The following is a 21,825-nucleotide window of genomic DNA, read 5'->3' on the forward strand; positions in this document are numbered from 1 at the left end:
AAAAAAAACAGATTACACAGGAAGTGCTGATACAATCTTCAGCCAAGCATGCACAACCACATAACTACAATACAGGTAATTAGAAATTAGAATGTGACATTCAGAGTCAAGATAATTAACAGTGTAACATTATTCAGACTGACAAACCTGGAATTTATTTGCCTGCTGATCATAACAAACATGCCAACAACCAAAGTTATAAATCCTATACACAGGCATACATCGAACACTAATGCAAACACACATTGCAGTACAACCTACGTATCTGTGGGGGATACATTGCTGAACCTATCGTGGAAGCGGAAAACCATGGATAATAGCAAATCTTATTGATATGAATGACTTCTACTAGCTGCTACCTATTACACTCCAGGACAGGAAAAATCCTCTGTTTTTAAACACCACACGTTGAATAGGAAAGCAATCCTTTTATTGAAGATAAGTAAAAAAGCATCTAAATAAAAAGCACTTAAAAGGAATAGGCAAATCCAATTAGGTAGGAAGATAAGCAGAAGCAAATTAATCCAAGGTAGAGTTCAGTGAAGTCCATAAAGCAGAGTCCACATTTCTCTAATATAATCCAGAAAAACAGGAATACAGGAATACATTGACCCAAGGCTTGGATGAGTAATCAATAAATCTATATAAATAAAAATGTAATGTTCATTTGTGGGATTAACAGAACTCAAAAACCAGTGGGCGAATTGACACCAAATTTGGACAGCATACACCTAACAATCCAATGTATGTCCTTCACTCAAATTTTTTTGATTTTGTCATTTGGGAGTTGTAGTTTTTGAGATTTATATTTCACCTACAATCAAAGAGCATTCCGAACTACACCAACGATGGAATTGAACCAAAGGTGAAACACAGGACTCCCATGACCAACAGAAAACCCTAGAAGGGTTTAGTGGGCATTTCCCTTGAGTTTGGGAGTTGTAGTTCACCTACATCCAGAGAGCACTGTGGACTCAAACAATGATGGATCTGGACCAAACTTGGAACAAATATTCCATATGCCCAAATATGAACACAAATGGAGTTTGGGGGAATTAGACCTCGACATTTGGGAGTTGTAGTTACTGGGATTTATAGTTCACCTACAATCAAAGAGCGTTCTGAACCCCACAAACGACAGAATTGGGGCAAATTTCCCAAACAGAACCCCCACGATCAACAGAAAATACTTAAGGCCATCCAGTCCAACTCTCTTCATCAGGGCAAGAAAACGTAATCAAAGCCCTTCTGACAAAGAGCCATCCAGCCATAGATAGAGATAGATCTATATGATTCACATACACACAGATATAATATCATAGATTTGAAAGAGGCCCACGGTATCCTTCTGGGACGCCTCGCAGGGATGGGTCTTGGAGGTACTGTTTTGCAGTGGCTCCGGTCATTCCTGGAGGGTCGATCTCAGAAGGTGTTGTTGGGGGACACCTGTTCAACCCCACAACCATTGTCTTGTGGGGTTCCTCAGGGCTCAATATTGTCTCCCATGTTGTTTAACATCTACATGAAGCCACTGGGGAGATCATCCGGAGTTTCGGGGTACGGTGTCATCTGTACGCGGATGATGTCCAACTCTGTCACTCCTTTCCACCTGCTACTAAGGAGGCTGTCCAGGTCCTGAACCGGTGCCTGGCCGCTGTGACGGTCTGGATGAGGGCGAACAAATTGAAATTGAATCCAGACAAGACAGAGGTACTCCTGGTCAGTCGCAAGGCTGAACAGGGCATAGGGTTACAGCCTGTGTTGGATGGGGCCGCACTCCCCCTGAAGACGCAGGTTCACAGCTTGGGTGTGACCCTGGACTCATTGCTGAGCCTGGAACCCCAGGTTTCGGCGGTGACCAGGGGAGCATTTGCACAGCTAAAGCTTGTGCGCCAGCTGCGCCCATACCTTGGGAAGTCTGACTTGGCCACGGTAGTCCACGCTCTGGTTACATCCCGTTTAGACTACTGCAACGCTCTCTACGTGGGGTTGCCTTTGAAGACAGCTCGGAAGCTCCAACTAGTCCAACGTTCGGCAGCCATGATTTTAACAGGAGCGGGGCGCAGGGAGCATACAACCCCCCTGTTGCGCCAACTCCACTGGCTACCGATCTGCTACCGGGCTGAATTCAAAGTGCTGGCGTTGGCCTTTAAAGCCCTAAACGGTTCCGGCCCAAGCTACCTATCTGACCGCATCTCTGCCTATGAACCCACCAGGAGTTTGAGATCTTCCGGGGAGACCCTGCTCTCGATCCCGCCTGCTTCTCAAGCTCGGCTGGCGGGGACGAGAGATAGGGCCTTCTCGGTGGTGGCTCCTCGGCTGTGGAACGCCCTTCCTACGGACATTAGACTAGCACCATCTCTAATGGTATTCCGCAAAAAGGTGAAGACCTGGATGTTTGTGCAGGCGTTTGAGTAATTTAGTGCAATCTGGTAATGGAACATAGGAATGGAACAATGGACGACGAACCTGGACTACGCTTGGATGATGAGAAGATTGGGTACGGTTGTTTTTTGTAATAATTGTGCATTGTAATTGCTTATTGGTAATTTATGGATAATGTGTTAAGTCAATTGTTATATGTTGTATGGAACCACTGCTGTTTCTACTGTTTTTACTGTTTGTGAACCGCCGTGAGTCGCCTTCGGGCTTGAGATACAGCGGTATAGAAGCAAAGTAAATAAATAAATAAATAAATAAAGAAGGACAACGATATGTTGCATGTTCCATAGTAGGCAAACCAGACTCTCTCCACATCAACACTGACAAAGAAACAACAAGAAATACTATTTACCCACAAGCAGAAAGAAATTGCATATATTAGAAACCATTAGTTTATTTTCCAGATCACCAGACTGGGCCACAGCAACACGTGGCAGGGGACGGCTAGTCCAGGAATAAAAAACCATGACACAAGAAATATCTTAACATGAATCTTCAAAGCAGAGCTTCCATGAAACAAGGACAAGAACTAGGCGTGATTCTAAACGATGCTTCATCTGACTACACATCCCAAAGCTGAGACTTTTATTGCCTCATTAGCTAGGTCACTAGTGGTCAGAAATTGGTTTCTCTTTCATTGAGGCTTTATTATTGTTTTCTGTCGAAGTCGGGCCGATCGGCGAAGCCACTGTTCAGCTGTCCTGTTTTGGCTAATCTCTTCTCGCCTATCTCTTGGCTTGTTATCTACTTGCTCATTAATTTCTGTAGGTGCTGAGCTAACTTTCTGTTCTCTCTCATGGGAACCCTCTGGTAATAATTCAAGCACACTATCATCCCCATACCCCTCAGGGACATTCTCCTGGGAAACTACAGGAATCTCCAGGTCATTTTCCGCATCAATATCCCTGACCCAACCATAGCCATCTTGAAAGTCATCTTGAACCTCATTGACACCCTGATCCTGAAACACAATCACAGGCTGAGCTCCAACACTACCATAGAGTCTAGAGCAGTGTTTCTCAATCTGGGGGTCGGGACCCCTGAGGGGGTCACGAAGGGGTGTCAGAGGGGTTGTCAAAGACCAAAGAATCTGATGGTCATGGGGATTCCATATAGGAAGTTTGAGCCAATTTTATCATTGGTGGAGTTCAGAATGCTCTTTGATTGTAATGAACTATAAATCCCAGCAACTACAACTCCCAAAAGTCAAGGTCTATTTTCCCCAGGTTCCACCAGTGTTCACATTTGCGCATATTGAGTATTTGTGCCAAGTTTGGTCCAGATCCACCATTGCGTGAGTCCACAGTGCTCTCTGGATATAGGTGAACTACAACTCCCAAACTCAAGGTCAATACCCACCAAACCCTTCCAGTGTTCTCTGTTGGTCATGGGAGTTCTGTGTGGCAAATTAGGTTCAAATCCATCGCTGGTGGAGTTCAGAATGCTCTTTGATTATAGGTGAACTATAAATCCCAGCAACTACAACTCCCAAATTACAAAATCAATCCTCCCCCAACCCCACTAGCATTTACATGTAGGTGCATTGGGTATTTGTGCCCAGTTTGGTCCAGTGAATGAAAATACATCTTGCATATCTGATATTTACATTATGATTTATAACTGTAGTAAAATGACTGTTATGAAGTAGCAACAAAAACAATGTTATGTTTGGGGGCCACCACAAGATGAGGGACTGTATTAAGGGGTCACGGCATTAGGAAGGTTAAGAACCACTGGTCTAGAGAATTCATAGAGAGGTATCCTCTTTAGCAATTTTCACATTCTTCCAGGACACTACTACAGTAACTTCTATTGAAAGTAAACCATACAATCACATAGAATATTCCTAAAGAAGACATGATGTGTCAGATGTGGGTAGATAAAACTGTGGGTATTGGGTCCCATTAGGTCACACAGTAATCACTTTCCACATTGCGCAAATGGAAACAATACCTTAATTTCTGCTGGTTTGTAATATTGTCGATTTTTGTCCTCCAATGCGGTCCTATAGCCATCTCTCAAAAATCGTTTGAATCCGTATTTGCCTTTCAGCTTTCTAACCACCTTGTCAATCGTTTGGCTATACAAGGCTTCATCATCCACAGCAAATGCAGGATAGCTAATACAAGGCAGGAGAGCAGCATCGGTGTTCTAAGGAAGACAAAAAGGGTTGTGTAAATTATTTATTTGTTTGTTTATTTATTTACCACATTTTTATCCCGCCCTTTTCAGCCCGAAGGCGACTCGGGGTGGTGTACAGACTGGCAACAATAAGATGCCGAACACATATAAATACAGGTTTAAAACAGGTTAAATCACATAATAAAATTCATATAAAACAATTTAAAACTATTAAAATCAATGAGGAGGAGGAGGAAGAACAGGAGGAGGAGGAGGAGATAAAAAAATTAAATAAATAAATAAATAAATAAATTGAAAAAAGGAGGAGGAGGAGGAAGAGGAGGAGAAGGAAGAAGAGGAGGAGGAGGTAGAGGAGAAGGAGGAGGAGATAAAAAATAAAATAAATAAATAAATAATTAAATTGAAAAAAGAAGGATTAGGAGGAAGAGGAGGAGGAAGAGGGGGAGGAGGAGGAGGAAGAGGAGGAGGAAGAGGAGGAAGAGAAGGAGGAGGAGATAAAAAATTAAATAAATAAATAAATTGAAAAAAGAAGGAGGAGGAGGAGAAAGAGGAGGAGGAGAAAGAAGAGGAGAAGGAGGTAGAGGAGAAGGAGGAGGAGATAAAAATAAAATAAATAAATTGAAAAAAGAAGGATTAGGAGGAAGAGGAGGAGGAAGAGGGGGAGGAGGAGAAGGAAGAGAAGGAGAAGGAGGAGGAGGAGGAGGAGGAAGAGAAGGAGGGGGAAGAGGAGGAGGAGGAGGTGGTGGTGGAGGAGGAGGAGGAGGAGATAAAACATTAAAAATTAAAAATTAAATTGAAAAAAGAAGGATTAGGAGGAAGAGGAGGAGGAGGAGAAGGAAGAGGAGGAGAAGGAAGAGGAGGAAGAGAAGGAGGAGGAGGAGGAGGAGAAGGAAGAGGAGGAGGAAGAGGAGGAGATAAAAATAATAATAAATAAATAAATAAATTGAAAAAAGAAGGATGAGGAGGAAGAGGAGGAGGGGGAGGAAGAGGAGGAGTAAGAAGAGGAGGAGGAAGAGGAAGAGGAAGAGGAGGAAGGGGAGTAAGAGGAGGAGGAAAGGGAGGAGGAGGAGAAGGAAGAGGACGAGGAGGAAGAGGAGGAGAAGGAGGAGGAGGAAAAAGAGGAGGACGAGGAGGAGGAAAAGGAGGAGGAGGAGGAGGAGGAAGGGGAGGAGGAAGAAGAGGAGGAAGGAAGAGGAGGAGGAGGAGGAAGAGGAAGAGGAGGAGGAGAAGGAGGAGGAGGAGGAGAAAGAAGAAGAGGAGGAGAAGGAGGAGGAGGAGGAAGAGGAGAAGGAAGTGGAGGAGAAGGAGGAGGAAGAGGTGGAGAAGGAGATAAAAAATTAAATAAAAAATAAATTGAAAAAAGAAGGAGGAGGAAGAGGAGGAGAAGGAAGAGGAGAAGGGTTAGGAGAAGGAGAAAACAGAAGAAGGCATGTTTTAATAGATACAACTTGAATGCTGCAACTTTAAGTTCCATATTTTTGAGGAAACTACACTGTATCTGTAAGTCAAAAAATATATGTAAACGCAAGAGTTGCCTTTTCCCTTTTAATTTTTAAGTTAAATTCTAATTTTTCCATGAGAGAGCAGTTGCAGAGAAGATTAAGTTCTGTGGAAATGCTACCAGATCCAGGAAGGAAGAGAGGGGCATCGTGCCATGACTGTTAATTTTAAGACAATGAAATGGAGCTCACTGTGATGCTAATGAAAAGTATCTAATGTTACAATAGCACTCTTGATTAAAGGCATCTAATGGCATATCAGCTTAGACTCTCAGCAGGCTCCTTCCCATGGTGTGGCATCCTCCAAAAGCCTCTGCATAAACTATCAATCCAGAAGACAACCAACTTATACTACTTCCGTTCTCTCAGAGTTCTGAGATGCAATATTGTCAAGCTCTACAGGGTGAAGGGAGAGGGGAGAAAACTCAAGCTAGTGGCGTCTGCCTGCATTGTTTACTAGAGAGAATGTGGATAATGCATTCAGTTTTTGGAAGTCAACACTGCAAATAGGTCACGATCTGATGAACTCTCACTGCATAATTTAGGTGAATGTAATTAATATATTTTTTCCTGAATTCAGCAGCTGACAAAACTATTTACTATGCACTGTTGTTCTGAAACTGTTATCCAAAAATGTAAGAGGCTTACGCTTGTCTTGGGAGGGACAGGGGCTGATAAATTTGATAAAATATGAACATTTGCAGAAAAAGAAACATTTAGCCTGCAATTGATTTCTAAACATATATGGTTCCATTGTTTTGAAGTGCCCAGGGGCAACTCAACCCATTACGCAAAGTAAGCATTTGCAGTAGAGTTGATTTTGCCCAGGGGCGCTCTTGAGGCACTCTTGGGGGAAAATAGACCTTGACATATGCGAGTTGTAGTTACTGGGATGTATAGTTCGCCTACAATCAAAGAGCATTCTGAACTCCACCAATGATGGAATTGAACCAAATATGGCACACAGAACTCCCACGATGAACAGAAAATATATATCAGTGATTGGTTGGGGGGGGGGGGGGGCAAAATACTGTTTGCTTACCATTGAAAATTACCTAGGGCCACCTCTGCAAGTGCACCATCTTCTCTATTATGTCCCCTTAATATTAAAAGTTACTAGCTGTACCCGCCACTCGTTGCCATGGCCAACCTTCCCTCCCTCTTTCTCTCCTTCCTTCCTTCCTTCCTTCCTTCCTTCCTTCCTTCCTTTTTTTCTTTCCTTCTCTCCTTCCTTCCTTCCTTCCTTCCTTCTCTTCCCTTCCTTCCCCCCTTTCTTTCCCTTCCTCTATCTCCTCTTTCTTCCTTCTCTACCTATTCTTGGACTCCCAGCAGTCCTCCTAATCCATCTATCTACCTACCTATCTGGAGGATTGCTGGGAGTTGAAGTCCAGGAATAGGGATTGGAAATATGCAGGGACTGGGATGCTCTCAAAGAAAACTAAGGAGAAGAAAGCTTGCATCTCAGAAGCAGTGCATTTGGATCATCCTGATCTCCTAAAGGGCCTGGTCTTGGGGATGCTGGGAGCTGTAGTCCGGAAGAGAGTTTGGATATACTATTGTGTGTTTTGTTTGCTAGGTGGAGTTATTTTTGTGCATGCGCTGTAGCATCATTTTGCCTTTTTGTTTTTTTAAGTCCCTTCCGCTGTGTTTTTCAGTGTTTTAAGGGGTGATGGTCACTCGTTGGCCTGATAGGTGTATTGTGGCCAAATCTGGTGTCAATTCGTCCAGTGGTTTTTGAGTTATGGTAATCCCACAAACGAACATTACATTTTTATTTATATAGAATAACAGAAAGTTCAAAACTGCAATTTTTTTAATACTGTACACCTTACAATAGGGTTGTGCATGGATCCATTTTTCAAAATGGGCTCTGGCTGTTTCAGCTGTTTTGATGAGCCATAATACAAAAACCACTGGATGAATTGACACCAAATTTGGACTCAAGACACCTACTAACCCAAGGAGTGACCATCACTCTAAAAAAAATGAGTTTGTCATTTGGGAGTTGTAGTTGCTAGTTCACCTACAATCAAAGAACATTCTGAACTCCACCAATGATGAAAATGAACCAAATGTGCCACACAGGACTCCCATGACCAACAGAAAATACTAGAAGGGTTTGGTGGGCATTGACGTTGAGTTTGGGAGTTGTAGTACACCTACATCCAGAGAGCACTGTGGGCTCAAACAATGATGGATCTGGACCAAACTCGGCACAAATATTCCATATGCCCAACTTGGAACACAGATGGAGTCTGGGGAAAACAGACCTTGACATTTGGGAGTTGTAGTTACTGAGATTTATAGTTCACCTACAATCAAAGAGCGTTCTGAACCCCACGAATGAGGGAATTGGGGCAAACTTCACACACAGAACCCCCATGACCAACAGAAAATACTTAAGGCCATCCAGTCCAATTCCCTACACCAGAGCAAGAAAATGTAATCAAATACTGCTTACCCACAAGCATAAAGAAATTATATATATTAATAAATAATAATAATAATAATAATAACAACAACAACAACACTTTATTTGTACCCCGCCATTAGAAACCAACCCGTTCTTATTACTTTATTTTCCAGATCACCAGACTGGGCCACAGCAACACGGGGCAGGAGATGGCTAGTATATCAATAAATACTCATGCACATATCAATAAAATGAGGAAAAAACAGCCATAAATTTGGTAACTAAAACAAAATTCATTCTCTTCTCTTAAGTTAATTTTATCAAAAATTACTTACATGAGATCTTGATTCTCGAGGGAGCAAGGAAAAAAGAGTCTGCCTGTTCCGATTGTGGGCATCGAGGTCTACAAATATGACAGACCATGAACAACCCTGAAAAGCGAACAGAAAATTAACATTACACAGGATATGCAAAGCAATATCTAGAACTAACAACTGCTGGTAAAGTGAATTGATTACTTAGGCATTAAGATAATCATCAGCAATCATAAGCCAGGGATTTCAAACAGATGATGACAGTTCCAAGATAAAAAGTACATAGCATTATTTCATTTCATATTGAAGAGATTAAGCAGACATTTTAAAACAAGTTGGCAGATATAGGCGTGAGATTACCAAAGTCCAACTCTCCAGGTTTATTGACAACTACCTCATTACACTTCTGGCAAACAGTTGAAAGCTTTAATTATTCAGTCAATAATCTGATGAGGAGGAAAAACAATCTGATCAAATAACAGATCTGGAAGCAGCATGGTAGTTTTGAAGCCTGCAGGAAAGCCAGGGAGGAATGCAATAGGAATTGGTTTGAAAATCTACTTTGTGAAGCTATATTCACGGCTGTTAGAAACTGCTCTGCATCAAGTGTCCAAAAGCCCCTTCCTCGTCGGGGGAACAGGTATCGTTTTTGGTTCCGGTAAAATGCCCTGGAGCAGTGTTTCTCAACACTCCTAATGCCGCGACCCCTTAATACAGTTCCTCATGTTGTGCTGACCCCCAACCATGAAATTATTTTCGTTGCTCCTTCATAACTGTAATTTTGCTACTGTTATGAATCATAGAATCATAGAGTTAGAAGAGACCTCATGGGCCATCCAGTCCTACCCCATTATGCCAAGAAGCAGGAATATTGCATTCAAAGCACCCCTGACAGATGGCCATCCAGCCTCTGTTTAAAAGTCTCCAAAGGAGGAGCCTCCACCACACTCCAGGGCAGAGAGTTCCACTGCTGAATGGCTCTCACAGTCAGGAAGTTCTTCCTTATGTTCAGATGGAATCTCCTTTCTTGTAGTTTGAAGCCATTGTTCCGTGTCCTAGTCTACAGGGAAGCAGAAAACAAGCTTGCTCCCTCCTCCCTGTGGCTTCCTCTCACATATTTATACATGGCTATCATGTCTCCTCTCAGCCTTCTCTTCTTCAGGCTAAACATGCCCAGCTCTTTAAGCTGCTCTTCATAGGGCTAGTTCTCCAGACCCTTGATCATTTTAGTCGCCCTCCTCTGGACACATTCCAGTCTGTCGATATCTCTCTTCAGTTGTGGTGCCCAGAATTGGACACAATATTCCAGGTGTGGTCTAACCAAAGCAGAATAGAGGGGTAGCATTACTTCCCTAGATCTAGAAACTATGCTCCTATTGATGCAGGCCAACATCCCAATGCCACATGACATTGTTGGCTCATGTTTAACTTGCTGTCCACGAGGACTCCAAGATCTTTTTCACACGTACTGCTCCCAAGCCAGGCATCCCCCATTCTGTATCTTTGCATTTCGTTTTTCCTGCCAAAGTGGAGTATCTTGCATTTGTCACTGAATAGAATACAACAACTGTTGAACTTCATTTTGTTAGTTTTGGCCCATCATCTCTCTAATCTGTCAAGATCGTTGTGAATTCTGCTCCTGTCCTCTGGAGTATTGGCTATCCCTCCCAATTTGGTGTCGTCTGCAAACTTGATGATCCTGCCTTCTAGCCCTTCATCTAAGTCATTAATAAAAATGTTGAACAGGACCGGGCCCAGGACGGAACCCTGCGGCACTCCACTTGTCACTTCTTTCCAGGATGAAGAGGAAGCATTGGTGAGCACCCTCTGGGTTCGTCCATTTAACCAATTACAGATCCACCTCACCGTAGTTTTGCCTAGCCCACATTGGACTAGTTTCCTTGCCCGAAGGTCATGGGGGACCTTGTCGAAGGCCTTCCTGAAATCCAGGTACGCTACATCCACAGCATTCCCCGCATCTACCCAGCTTGTAACATTATCGAAAAAAGAGATCAGATTAGTCTGGCATGACTTGTTTTTGATAAATCCATGTTGACTATAAGCGATGACCGCATTTGTTTCTAAGTGTTTGCAGACCACTTCCTTAACAATCTTTTCCAGAATCTTGCCTGGTATCAATGTGAGGCTGACTGGGCAGTAATTGTTTGGGTCCTTTTTCTACTGACATAAGAAAAGAAGCCCTTTTTATTGTTTTTAATGTCCCTGGCAAGCCTGAGCTGATTTTGTGCTTTAGCCTTATGGACCTTTTCCCTACAGGAGTTGGCTATTTGTTTGAATTCTTCTTTGGTGATTTCTCCCTTTTTCCACTTCTTGTGTATGTCTCTTTTGAGTCTTAGCACAGTTAGAAGTTCTTTGGACATCCATTCTGGCTTCTTTGCACTAGTTAAGATGTGGACTTCCATATTCTTCTGAACCCCAGTTGCTACTTTTTTGTCTGGCAATTAACTCTGGAACCTAAAGGCAGTGCACATTTGTTGAATTTCACCTGGTTCTCATAAAAATATTCTGTGCCTCTACCTTTTGTTTTGTCCTCATGGACCAAGGCAACATTCATTTATGCAACAGCAAATAGATATCTATAATTCAGAAAACTCACAGAAAAACTCATGTAAACCCTGTTTCTGAATCCAGTGCAACCTGAAATTATTTCTTGTCTTGTGCATGAAAATAAAACATTATATTGCTGCATTCCAAAGCCAAGAATAGGTCAATAATGAGAAATTGATTTTTCAAGATGTGCAATTATGCTATCCTGCTTCTTTGTGCAGATTTTAGATTGCTCTTGAAGACATCTGCGTTCATTTGCACACTTTTCAAGAGGATGAGCAGAGAAGATTTGGGAACACCGATGCTTCAAAATCTAATTGCGCAGCTTGCAGTAAATGTGTGTTAAGACAAAAAAAATGCAGCAGCAACCAATTAATTCAGGTCCAAAGGAAACAAGTAAAGAAAGTATAAAAACACACACATTGTTTTGAATAGCGGCTAGGACATTGGTGCACGGTGCCTTCATGAGAGTGTCTCCACTGTTCTAGGAATGACAGCATGAAATTACAAGGGAAAATTATACTTAAATATCAAGAATAATTACTTGACTGCAAGAGCTGTTCAATAGTGAAATAGATTGCCTTGGAAAATAGCAGACATCTCTTTTTAAACAAAAGTTGAATGACCACCTTTGAGGAATATTTTAGTTGTATATTCCCTAAACGGTTCCGGCCCAGCATACCTGTCCGAACGTATCTCTCCCTAAGAACCAGGTAGGAGCTTAAGATCGTCTGGGGAGGCCCTGCTCTCGGTCCCACCTCCTTCGCAGATGCGATTGGCGAGAATGAGAGACAGGGCCTTCTCAGCGGTGGCCCCTCGGCTATGGAACGTCCTCCTTAGGAATATCAGCATCCTCCCTCCTAACATTTCAAAAAAGAGTTAAAACCTGGCTTTTAAAGCAAGCGTTTGCAGGTTAATTTAGATCCACAGAACGATTGGATGATGCGACTGGAAAATGATTTAAATAATGAGACGATGAGGACTTGTGTTTTTATAGTTTTTATTGTTTCTACTGTTTTTATATGGCTTATATTATATGTTAATGTTTTTAATTATATTTTATGTTGTTGGGGCCATTGATTGCCGACTGTAAAACGCATTGAGTCGCCTTCGGGCTGAGAGAGGCGGTATATAAATATGGTAAAGAATAATAATAATAGTAATAATAATAATAATAATAATAATAATAATCCTCCATGGCAGAGAGTTGGACCATGGACTTTGAAGTTTCTTGTAATTCAGTAATTCTAGTGGGATCTGAAAGAAAACATTTCAGCTGCCATATCAATCGGGGATTGTATGCGTTATACTTTTTATTGTTTCTACTGTTTTTATATGGCTCATATTATATGTTAATGTTTTTGATTATTTTAATGTTGTTGGGGGCATTGATTGCTGACTGTAAACCGCATTGAGTCGCCTTCAGGCTGAGAGAGGCGGTATATAAATATGGTTAATAATAATAATAATAATAATAATATTCCTCCATGGCAGAGAGTTGGACCATGGACTTTGGAGTTTCTTGTAATTCAGTAATTCTAGTGGGATCTGAAAGAAAATATTTCAGCTGCCATATCAATTGGGGATTGTATGCGTTATCCTTTTTATTGTTTCTACTGTTTTTATATGGCTTATACTGTTTTTATATGGCTTGTTTCAGGGCAAGCGTGAGAGACATGGCGCCCGGCGGGCAAACGGGGAGCGGCAGCGCCGGAGCTCCGAGCCGGTTTCACGGGAGAGCCTCCGAAGCTGGGTCCGAGGCGCCTACCGCTTCGCCACGGACCGCAACGATTTCCGAAGGAACCTCATTGTTAATTTGGGACTCTTTGCAGTTGGAGTCTGGGTAGCATGAAATTTAACAGATATTGACTTGATGGCACCGCAGCCTGTTGCATAGCAGAAGTGATCTCTCCCTGAAGTCAGAACAGAACATCTTGCTACATGAAAGAATGAGTTGCAATTGATAACGACATTTTGCATAGATGTTATTTTCCAAGCTGCTTCTATTCCAAGTATTAGAGACATTGGCAGGTCTGCAAACTAAATTGTGAAGTAGTAGTGACGACACTGAAGCTATGTTTTACGTGTACATTTCATTATGTTCATTTCACTGGTTTGGGAGCAAAGAGTTTGGTGTCCAAGTAGAATTGTAGTCCTTGAATCTCTACTCTTTTTTGCATCAGCTATTCAAAAGCTGATAAAATATGGCTTATATTATATGTTAATGTTTTTGATTATTTTAATGTTGTTGGGGGCATTGATTGCTGACTGTAAACCGCATTGAGTCGCCTTCAGGCTGAGAGAGGCGGTATATAAATATGGTTAATAATAATAATAATAATAATACTCCATGGCAGAGAGTTGGACCATGGACTTTGGAGTTTCTTGTAATTCAACAATTCTACTGGGAGCTGAAAGAAAACATTGCAGCTGCCATATCAATCGGGGATTGTATGCGTTATCCTGCTTCCGTTCAGGATTCCTGCTAGATGTAAATTTGCCCTTGTCCAGAATACTGTAAGCTGCACAGAGGTCCAAGAGATCAATACCACATCACTTCCTACTTTTCCTTTCCAATTGATGCTCAGCATTTCACGGCATGGTGGCTGTGGCGGGGATTGTGCCCCCACTGCTTTGTTGCTGTTTTATATGGAATTTTTGTACATTTTCCAACCTCCCAAGCCTGCCAATACCTCCCTCTTGATTCTCAGTGGCCTCATTTCGGCTGCACTTGTGCCAGCGCTCGCCACATGAGCTTCGCGTTAGATGCAGCGTTGAATGCAAATGTGAGTCTACCAAGGATAAGTTAGCATGAAATGGAAGCAGCAAACCCACAGTCAAATAGTGTTCAATCAAAGGATTCCTTTTTCTAGCTTGCATCGTGCTGGGAGAGGGCAGAACTTGAACTCCAACTGAGTGCCTGAACACTGTGAGTGTCCCTCAGGCCAGTTGCTGGGGCAACCATAGGAAATGGGGGGAATCGTCCTGGGCTGGTGGCCCACATCAGTTGCCAAGCAACTGCAAGTACATTCCAATTGCAGAAAGATGAATCAGTATAAAATATAGGAAGAAGAACAGAGAGGACCATTTAAACTTCAGGGGTAGCTCGAAACATCTATGTTTAGATAATAAGAAATCAATGGTCGAGCCCATTCACAGGAAACACTGTCCATAGAGATTTCAGCCCACAGAGGTATCAAATAGCAACCTGAAAGGTGAGTATTTGGGCTCAAATAGAAATAGCTTCTGTTACTAAACATCAGAAATCTCAAGGAAGAAGATGTAGGCACTTCTTTCGAAGAAGACTGCCTATGTCTATGATTAAATTGCATACTAGTGACTGGTGTGCAATTCTTTGGAGGGGATCATAGTTGAAAGACAACACATCTGGCAAACCATTCATATAAGTCCACATCTGTCCTGGGTTGCCCTTCAAAAACAGCCTTTATACAATGTTGAAAGTAAAAAAAAATGCTTTACTTCAGCAGACACAAAGAATAAGCAAATTCAATGGAAAAGTGCAAAAGAAAACAAGGAAGTCTTAATCCAGACACAAATTAAAGTCTCTTACAAAATCCCAAAAGAAACACCAGTATTCCATCAGACAGCGGGCAATGAACTAATGTACGGTTCTGGTCCAGTGTATCTGTCCGAACGTATCTCCCTCTGCGTCCCACCCCGGAGTCTGAGATCATCTGGGGAGGCCCTGCTCTCGACCCCACCGCTATCACAAGTGAGTTAGTGGGGACGAGGAGCAGGGCCTTCTCGGTGGTGGCCCCTCTCCTGTGGAATTCACTCCCGGGAGAAATTAGGGCATCAACATCCCTCCTCTCCTTCAGGAGGAAAGTAAAAACGTGGTTGTGGGACCAGGGCTTTGGGCACTCTGACAACTAGATAAGGACAATCAAACGAATAGGACTGACAGGACTGACAATGTGGAATTGGAATTTGGACTATGAGATAGCGAACGCTGCCCGTCTATGAGGAGTAATTGGGTTTGTATTGTTTTATTGGTTTTAGGGTTGTAATGCAGGAATTGTTGTTTAACTGTTCAACTGTTTAACTGTTTAATTGATGTTATTTTGTTTTACTACTGCTATGTGATGCTGGCATCGAATTGTGCCTTTGTAAGCCGCCCTGAGTCCCCTTCGGGGTGAGAAGGGCGGGGTAGAAGAAACCGAAGTAAATAAATAAATAAATAATAAGTCCTTAGCAGCAGACGCAAAGCAGATTCCATTGGAGTCAAAACATTCGTATCAGGGTCGTTGTTACCAGCGAAAGCTGACTACTCCTGCCTCTGATTTATAGGAGGTGCTAGGGTGTCTCCCAATTAGCTCAGTGTTTTTAGCAGCTATTCTACCTGAACGCCATCTGTGCTCTGTCTCTTTTCGTCTCTCTAGAAATGTGGACACTTTCAAAACCTCATAGTCTGATTCTTCTTCTTCTTCCTTCAATTCCTGAGCACTTCCCTGCTCCCCTTCCTCCTCCAAAGATGAGGAATTCTTAACAACACCAGTGGTTAGCAACCTGTGGTCCGTGGACCACTAGTGGTCCGCAAGAATGAAAATATGGTCCATGGCCTCACCATTACTGCACCATTGCCTCAAACCACGCGGCAACAAGGGCAAATGGTCTTGCGAAACCCGCTTATATTGCTGAGGCAATGAGGATGTCAGGAGGGGAGAGGCTGACTACTCACAAAATTGGCATGTGCAATCCATGCTTCTAAATGGTTCTAAAGCACTTACAAAACTAAAATTCTAGTGGTGAAAACTAGGGGGTGCTGGTGCTTTGCTTCTACAGTGTTGCTAAAGTTCTGGTGGTGAAAATTTCAGAACTCTAACAAAACTTTCAAAATTTCATTATTATTTCATTATTGATGATTTTTATGACATAACCAATTAGGAATTGCCATTTATAATGGAATTTTCAAAATTTTATTATTATTTCATTATTGATGATTTTTATGACATAACCAATTAGGAACTGCCATTTATAATGGAATTTTGAAAGTTTTGTTAGAGTTCTGAAATTTTCACCACCAGAACTTTAGCAACACTGTAGAAGCAAAGAACCAGCGCCTCCTAGTTTTCACCACTAGAACTTTAGTTTTGTAAGTACTTTAGAACCATTTAGAACCATGGATTGCATATGCCTACCACAAAAGAGTACTACTTCCACATCAGGTCTATATTATTGAATATGGTTTTCTGTGAGTGAGCAGATGGTGACTACTAGATGGCATATGTTTTATATCAGAAACTAGAGCTGATGTGGTCTATCCAATGCAGTTTTCTGAACCAGCTCCCCAAATAACCAAACCAAATCTAAAGTTGACCAAAAACAGATTTGTAACCCTTTGGTACTAATGCTGGAGGGTGGTCCATGGTCAAAGTGGTCCCTGGTCAAGAAAAGGTTGGAAACCACTGGTCTACACTAACCATATAATGCAGTGTAGATGGGCCCTAAGTTCTAGGTTTGTATTTGAAATCAGACCACTTCCAGATCCACAGAAAACACAAAGGCCGAACATTGATATTCCAAGGCCAAACAGAGGTTACTTGCAAGAGTTCCAGTCTCCAAATCCCTCAGATAAAGACACTGTTAAATTAAAATCCAAAAAAGTGTGTTTTTCTTCCTTTCTGGATAGCTGTTTACATTTTTCCCTGTGCTCATTAGGAGGATCCTTTTAAAAAGGTTAGCTGAATCCCTTTAAGATGGATTAAGTGTCTCAGATAAGCCTGTCTGCCGTCTTGCTGCAGCGCCCATGGATTGCTTTCTTAAATAACATATTTTTATGAAAAGATGTATTATTTATTTTTATTTATGTACGACATTTATATGCCTCTGAGTCACCCTAAAGGGGACTCAGAGTGGCTTACATGATATATATACATACAATATATTACATTATTAGCATAGTATTAAATATTACTATATTGTACTATACCATTACATTGTAATCTTACTAGTAATATTATATGTAATATAAATATATAATTATAATATCATATTATTATATTGCATTACATTATAATATTATAAATGTATTATTTATAAATGTATTATTTATATTATATATAAAGGTAAAGGTAACGGATGTCCCCTGACATTAAGTCCAGTTGTGTCCGACTCTGGGGGTTGGTGCTCATCTCCATTTCTAGGTAGAAGAGCCGGCGTTGTCCGTAGACACCTCCAAGGTCATGTGGCCAGCATGACTGCACGGAGCGTCGTTACCTTCCCACCAAATAGGTACCTATTGATCTACTCACATTTGCATGTTTTCGAACTGCTAGGTTGGCAGAAGCTGGGGCTGACAGAGGAAGCTCACGCCGCTCCCCGGAATCGAACCTGCGACCTTTCAGTCAACAAGCTCAGCAGCTCAGTGCTTTAATCCACTGCGCCACGGGGGCTCCATTAGATCTATATACTATATACTCTCTCTATATATATTATATTATAATATATTATATTATATTATATTATATTATATTATATTATATTATATATATCTATATAAATAAAAATATAATGTTCGTTTGTGGGATTCACAGAACTCAAAAACCACTGGAGGAATTGACACCAAATTTGGGCACAAGACACCTAACAACCCAATGTATGTCCTTCACTCAAAAAATTGATTTTGTCATTTGGGAGTTGTAGTTGCTGGGATTTATAGTTCACCTACAATCAAAGAACATTCTGAACCCCACCAATGATGGAATTGAACCAAACGTGGCACACAGTTCTCCCATGACCAACAGAAAATACTGGAAGGGTTTGGTGGGCAGTGCCCTTTGGTTTGGGAGTTGTAGTTCACCTACGTCCAAAGATCACTGTGGACTCAAACAATGATGAATCTGGACCAAACTCTACACGAATACTCAATATGCCCAAATGTGAGCACTGGTGGAGTTTGGGGGAAATAGAATCTTGACATTTAAGAGTTGTAGTTGCTGGGATTTATAGTTCACCTACAATCACAGAACATTCTGAACCCCACCAACGATAGAATTGGACCAAGCCTCCTACACAGAGCCACAGCAACGTGTGGCAGGGGACGACTAGTATATAATATAATATTTTATATATTTATTTATTTATTTATTTATTTACGACATGTGTATGCCGCCCTTCTCACCCCGAATGGGACTCAGAGCAGCTTACAAGGTATATATACATACAATATATTATTAACATAGTACAATATCAGTTTTAAATATTGCTATATTGCACTATATCAATTATACTGTAATATTACATTATATATAAATATATAATTATAATATCATATTATTATTAGTAGTATTATATTGCATTACAATATTATAAATATTATATGTATATACAATATATTATATATTCTATTATAACATATTATTAGAATATTATATTATATTATATTATTATTGTTTGATTTTTCAAAAACAATTTTTTAAAGAAAGTAAAATTTTTGGAACCTCTCAATTGTACCCTTTATTTTTTCAATGTCTTATTACTCCGCATAATTCAATAACTAATTGCATGTGGAAAACCCCAGCAGGTTAATTTGATTAACATATGAATAATTACTTGCTCTTTTGTGATATTGGTTTTAAGTTTCTTATTTATTAATTGTATTTTTCATTTAAATAGCAACATGAATAAAGGTCTCTAGATATGAACATTTGCAAAAAAATACCTATCTCACCAGCGGAAGAAGATTGCCGATGTCTATGATTAAATAAACCTTAACACAGATGTTCTTAAGAGGAGGACTGGGGATTCCATTTCCCTCCAAGCTTTAGGTAATCATGCAATTTGGCTTTTTACCTAGTGCACCACTTAATTTTAATCCCCTTCTTTAATAATATTGGGATTGTTATGCTACTCTGAGATTCTGCTCCAAGCTGACATAGAAGTCAGTGTAAAGACAAGAGAAATCACCGAGTGTCTCCTGGTATTTTGTCTGAAGAAATGCAAAACTTGTCACGGGCTCCAAAGCTGATTGCTCCAACCAGCTAACTCCATCTTGGAATTTCAATCTATCTACACATCCAACATTTACATGAAACTGGATAGCTGGATTATTCTGTTCCTTCCCAATTTGTCTAACATTTGAGTCTGATGAAGAATTCTGAAGAACTGAAACTCATAGAGTTGGAAGAGACCACATGGGTCACCTAGTTCAACCCCATTCTGCCAGGCAGGAAAAGTACAATCAAAGCACCTTCAACAGATGGACATCTAGCCTTTTTAAAAGTCTCCAAGGAAGGAGTTCCCATCAGACTTCTTCCCGAGACAGAGAGTTCCACTGTTGAACAGTTCTTCTTACAGTCAGGAAGTTCTTCCTAATGTTCAGTTGGAATTTTCTTTCCTGTAATTTGAAGCCATGGCTCCACTGGGTTGTTATAGGTTTTTTTCGGGCTATATGGCCATGTTCTAGAGCAGTGGTTCTCAACCTGGGGTCCCCAGATGTTTTTGGCCTTCAACGAGAGACAGGGCCTTCTCAGTGGTGGCCCCTCGGCTATGGAATGCCCTACCGGCAGACATCAGACAGGCACCTTCGCTGCTGACGTTTCGGAGAATGGTTAAGACCTGGCTTTATGAACAAGCGTTTGGTTAAGCAGTGCAACCAATCATAGGAAGACGGTAAATGGAACATAGGAATGGCACAAGGATTATGAGAACGGATCTGATTTCAACTGAGGCGTTATGTTATGTCTGTTTTGTTGTTCTGTCTTGCTGATTGTTAACTGTTGTGGATTGATGCTGTTGATCCTGTTTGTTGCATTGTTATGTTTTAATTGCACTGACACTGTTTGATAATTGTACCATGTAAACCGCATTGAGTCGCCTGTTAAGGGCTGAAAAATGCGGTATAGAAATAAAGCAAATAAATAAATAAATAAATAAACTCCCAGAAATCCTAACAGCTGGTAAACTGCCTGGGATTTCTGGGAGTTGTAGGCCAAAAACATCTGGGGACCCCAGGTTGAGAACCACTGTTCTAGATGCATTTTCTCCTGAGTCCCCTGCGGGGTGAGAAGGGCGGAATATAAAAGCTGTAAATAAATAAATAAAGAGCAATGGTTCTCAACTTGCGGGTCCCCAGATGTTTTGGCCTTCAACAGCTGGTAAACTGGCTGGGATTTCTGGGAGTTGTAGGCCAAAACACCTGGAAACCCACAGGTTGAGAACCACTGATAGAGAGTGTTCACAAGGCAGTGACCTTGTGCTTTTAGTTACATTTTTTCTGGCATACAGAGAGAATGAGACAAAGCTGGGAGCGCATTTTGTGATAATGAAGAGAAGGGCGCACATATTGGAATGGAAGAGCAGCTGATGAAAAGCATAGCTATTTGAAGGATTTCAAATTATCTGGAATTGAGGGAAGTCATAATGAAGGGTGACCAAAGTATTAGACGGTGCTCCATACCAGAGAACGAAAACAGAAAAGAACAGGAGGACATTTAAATGCACAACTGGAGCCATTTAATGTCTCGCTCAAACGGACTAGAGGAAAACAGGAGACCGTTCCATACATTTCAGTTTTCATAATAGTTAAATCGAATGGCTGGGGGAAAAGTAATGGTTGTTAACTGTGGAAAGAGATGATTTTGTTAGCCTACGCATCCAATACCCAAAGTAGCAAGAATTAATTTTCTAGCCTACTTCCTTTTTTAAAAAAGCTGGAGAATTGCAGACGGAACAGGCTTTACCATATGGATATTAGATGTCCTTTGATCTGCAATGAAAGCAATTTACTGAAGAAGAAGCAGTTAATTAAAAATGGAGAATGAACAAATACTTAAATATTTTTACTACCTGATTGCCGAAGAGGTTGAATCCATTAATTGCTTCTAGGGCTGCTTTTGCTAATCCAACAGAACTGAAAAAGGAAGACAGAGAAAGGGGGAAAATGTTGTTTGTTATGCTCACAGCTCTAGAAATAAAATCCAAGTCCCCGAAGGCAAACTTGTACATCAAATCGCTTCTTGCTGATGGCTTTAAAAATCTTGGGGTAAATGTGATACAGTAGGCTTATTTTATTATTTTTCAGCACTTTCCCTTGAAAGATCACTGGCCATCTGTAAAAAAATACATATGGCTGGACATCTGGCACGGTGAGTTGAATGTCTTGCTGAGAGGGCACGAGTGGCAGGGACGGTATCAGCGCTCGGTGTGCTCTTCGTGCAAGGAACTTGAAGACAAAGTGGGCTTTTCAAGTGTGACATTAAATTAATCATTTATTAAATCATCAATGGACACAGAAATCTGCATGATGAAGAAGAAAAACAACCTGGCAAGGCATTTGCCCCAGGGGGGATAATAAGAAGGAAGTGAATGTGAAAGTCAATCCATCTATCGATCTATCTATCTATATCTATATCTATATCTATATCTATATCTATCTATATATCTATTTGTTGTTGTTGTTCATTCGTTCAGTCGTCTCCGACTCTTC

At 41.1% G+C, this 21,825-nt stretch overlaps 2 protein-coding genes across 7 annotated transcripts in view; one reads left to right on the forward strand and one right to left on the reverse strand.

Moving 5' to 3' along the window:
- The window catches only part of PHKB (phosphorylase kinase regulatory subunit beta), a 237,155-nt gene that overhangs the window by 121,012 nt on the left and 94,318 nt on the right, over positions 1–21,825 (reverse strand). For all 6 annotated transcript variants that reach the window (XM_067471122.1, XM_067471123.1, XM_060788360.2 and 3 more), the window contains 3 exons: positions 21,186–21,249; positions 8,832–8,927; positions 4,396–4,593 (listed from right to left, as the gene is read on the reverse strand). In XM_067471122.1, coding sequence (XP_067327223.1) covers positions 4,396–4,593; positions 8,832–8,927; positions 21,186–21,249 — 358 coding nt within the window. The remainder of the gene's footprint in view (positions 1–4,395; positions 4,594–8,831; positions 8,928–21,185; positions 21,250–21,825) is intronic.
- Positions 13,038–13,450, forward strand: TOMM6 (translocase of outer mitochondrial membrane 6). Its single transcript, XM_060788059.2, is given in 2 exon segments — positions 13,038–13,087; positions 13,090–13,450. Coding segments are annotated over 2 exon segments (219 nt in total). The 5' UTR covers positions 13,038–13,054; the 3' UTR covers positions 13,276–13,450.

Source organism: Anolis sagrei, chromosome 8 (genome assembly GCF_037176765.1).
Source record: "Anolis sagrei isolate rAnoSag1 chromosome 8, rAnoSag1.mat, whole genome shotgun sequence".
Classification (NCBI taxonomy): domain Eukaryota; kingdom Metazoa; phylum Chordata; class Lepidosauria; order Squamata; family Dactyloidae; genus Anolis; species Anolis sagrei.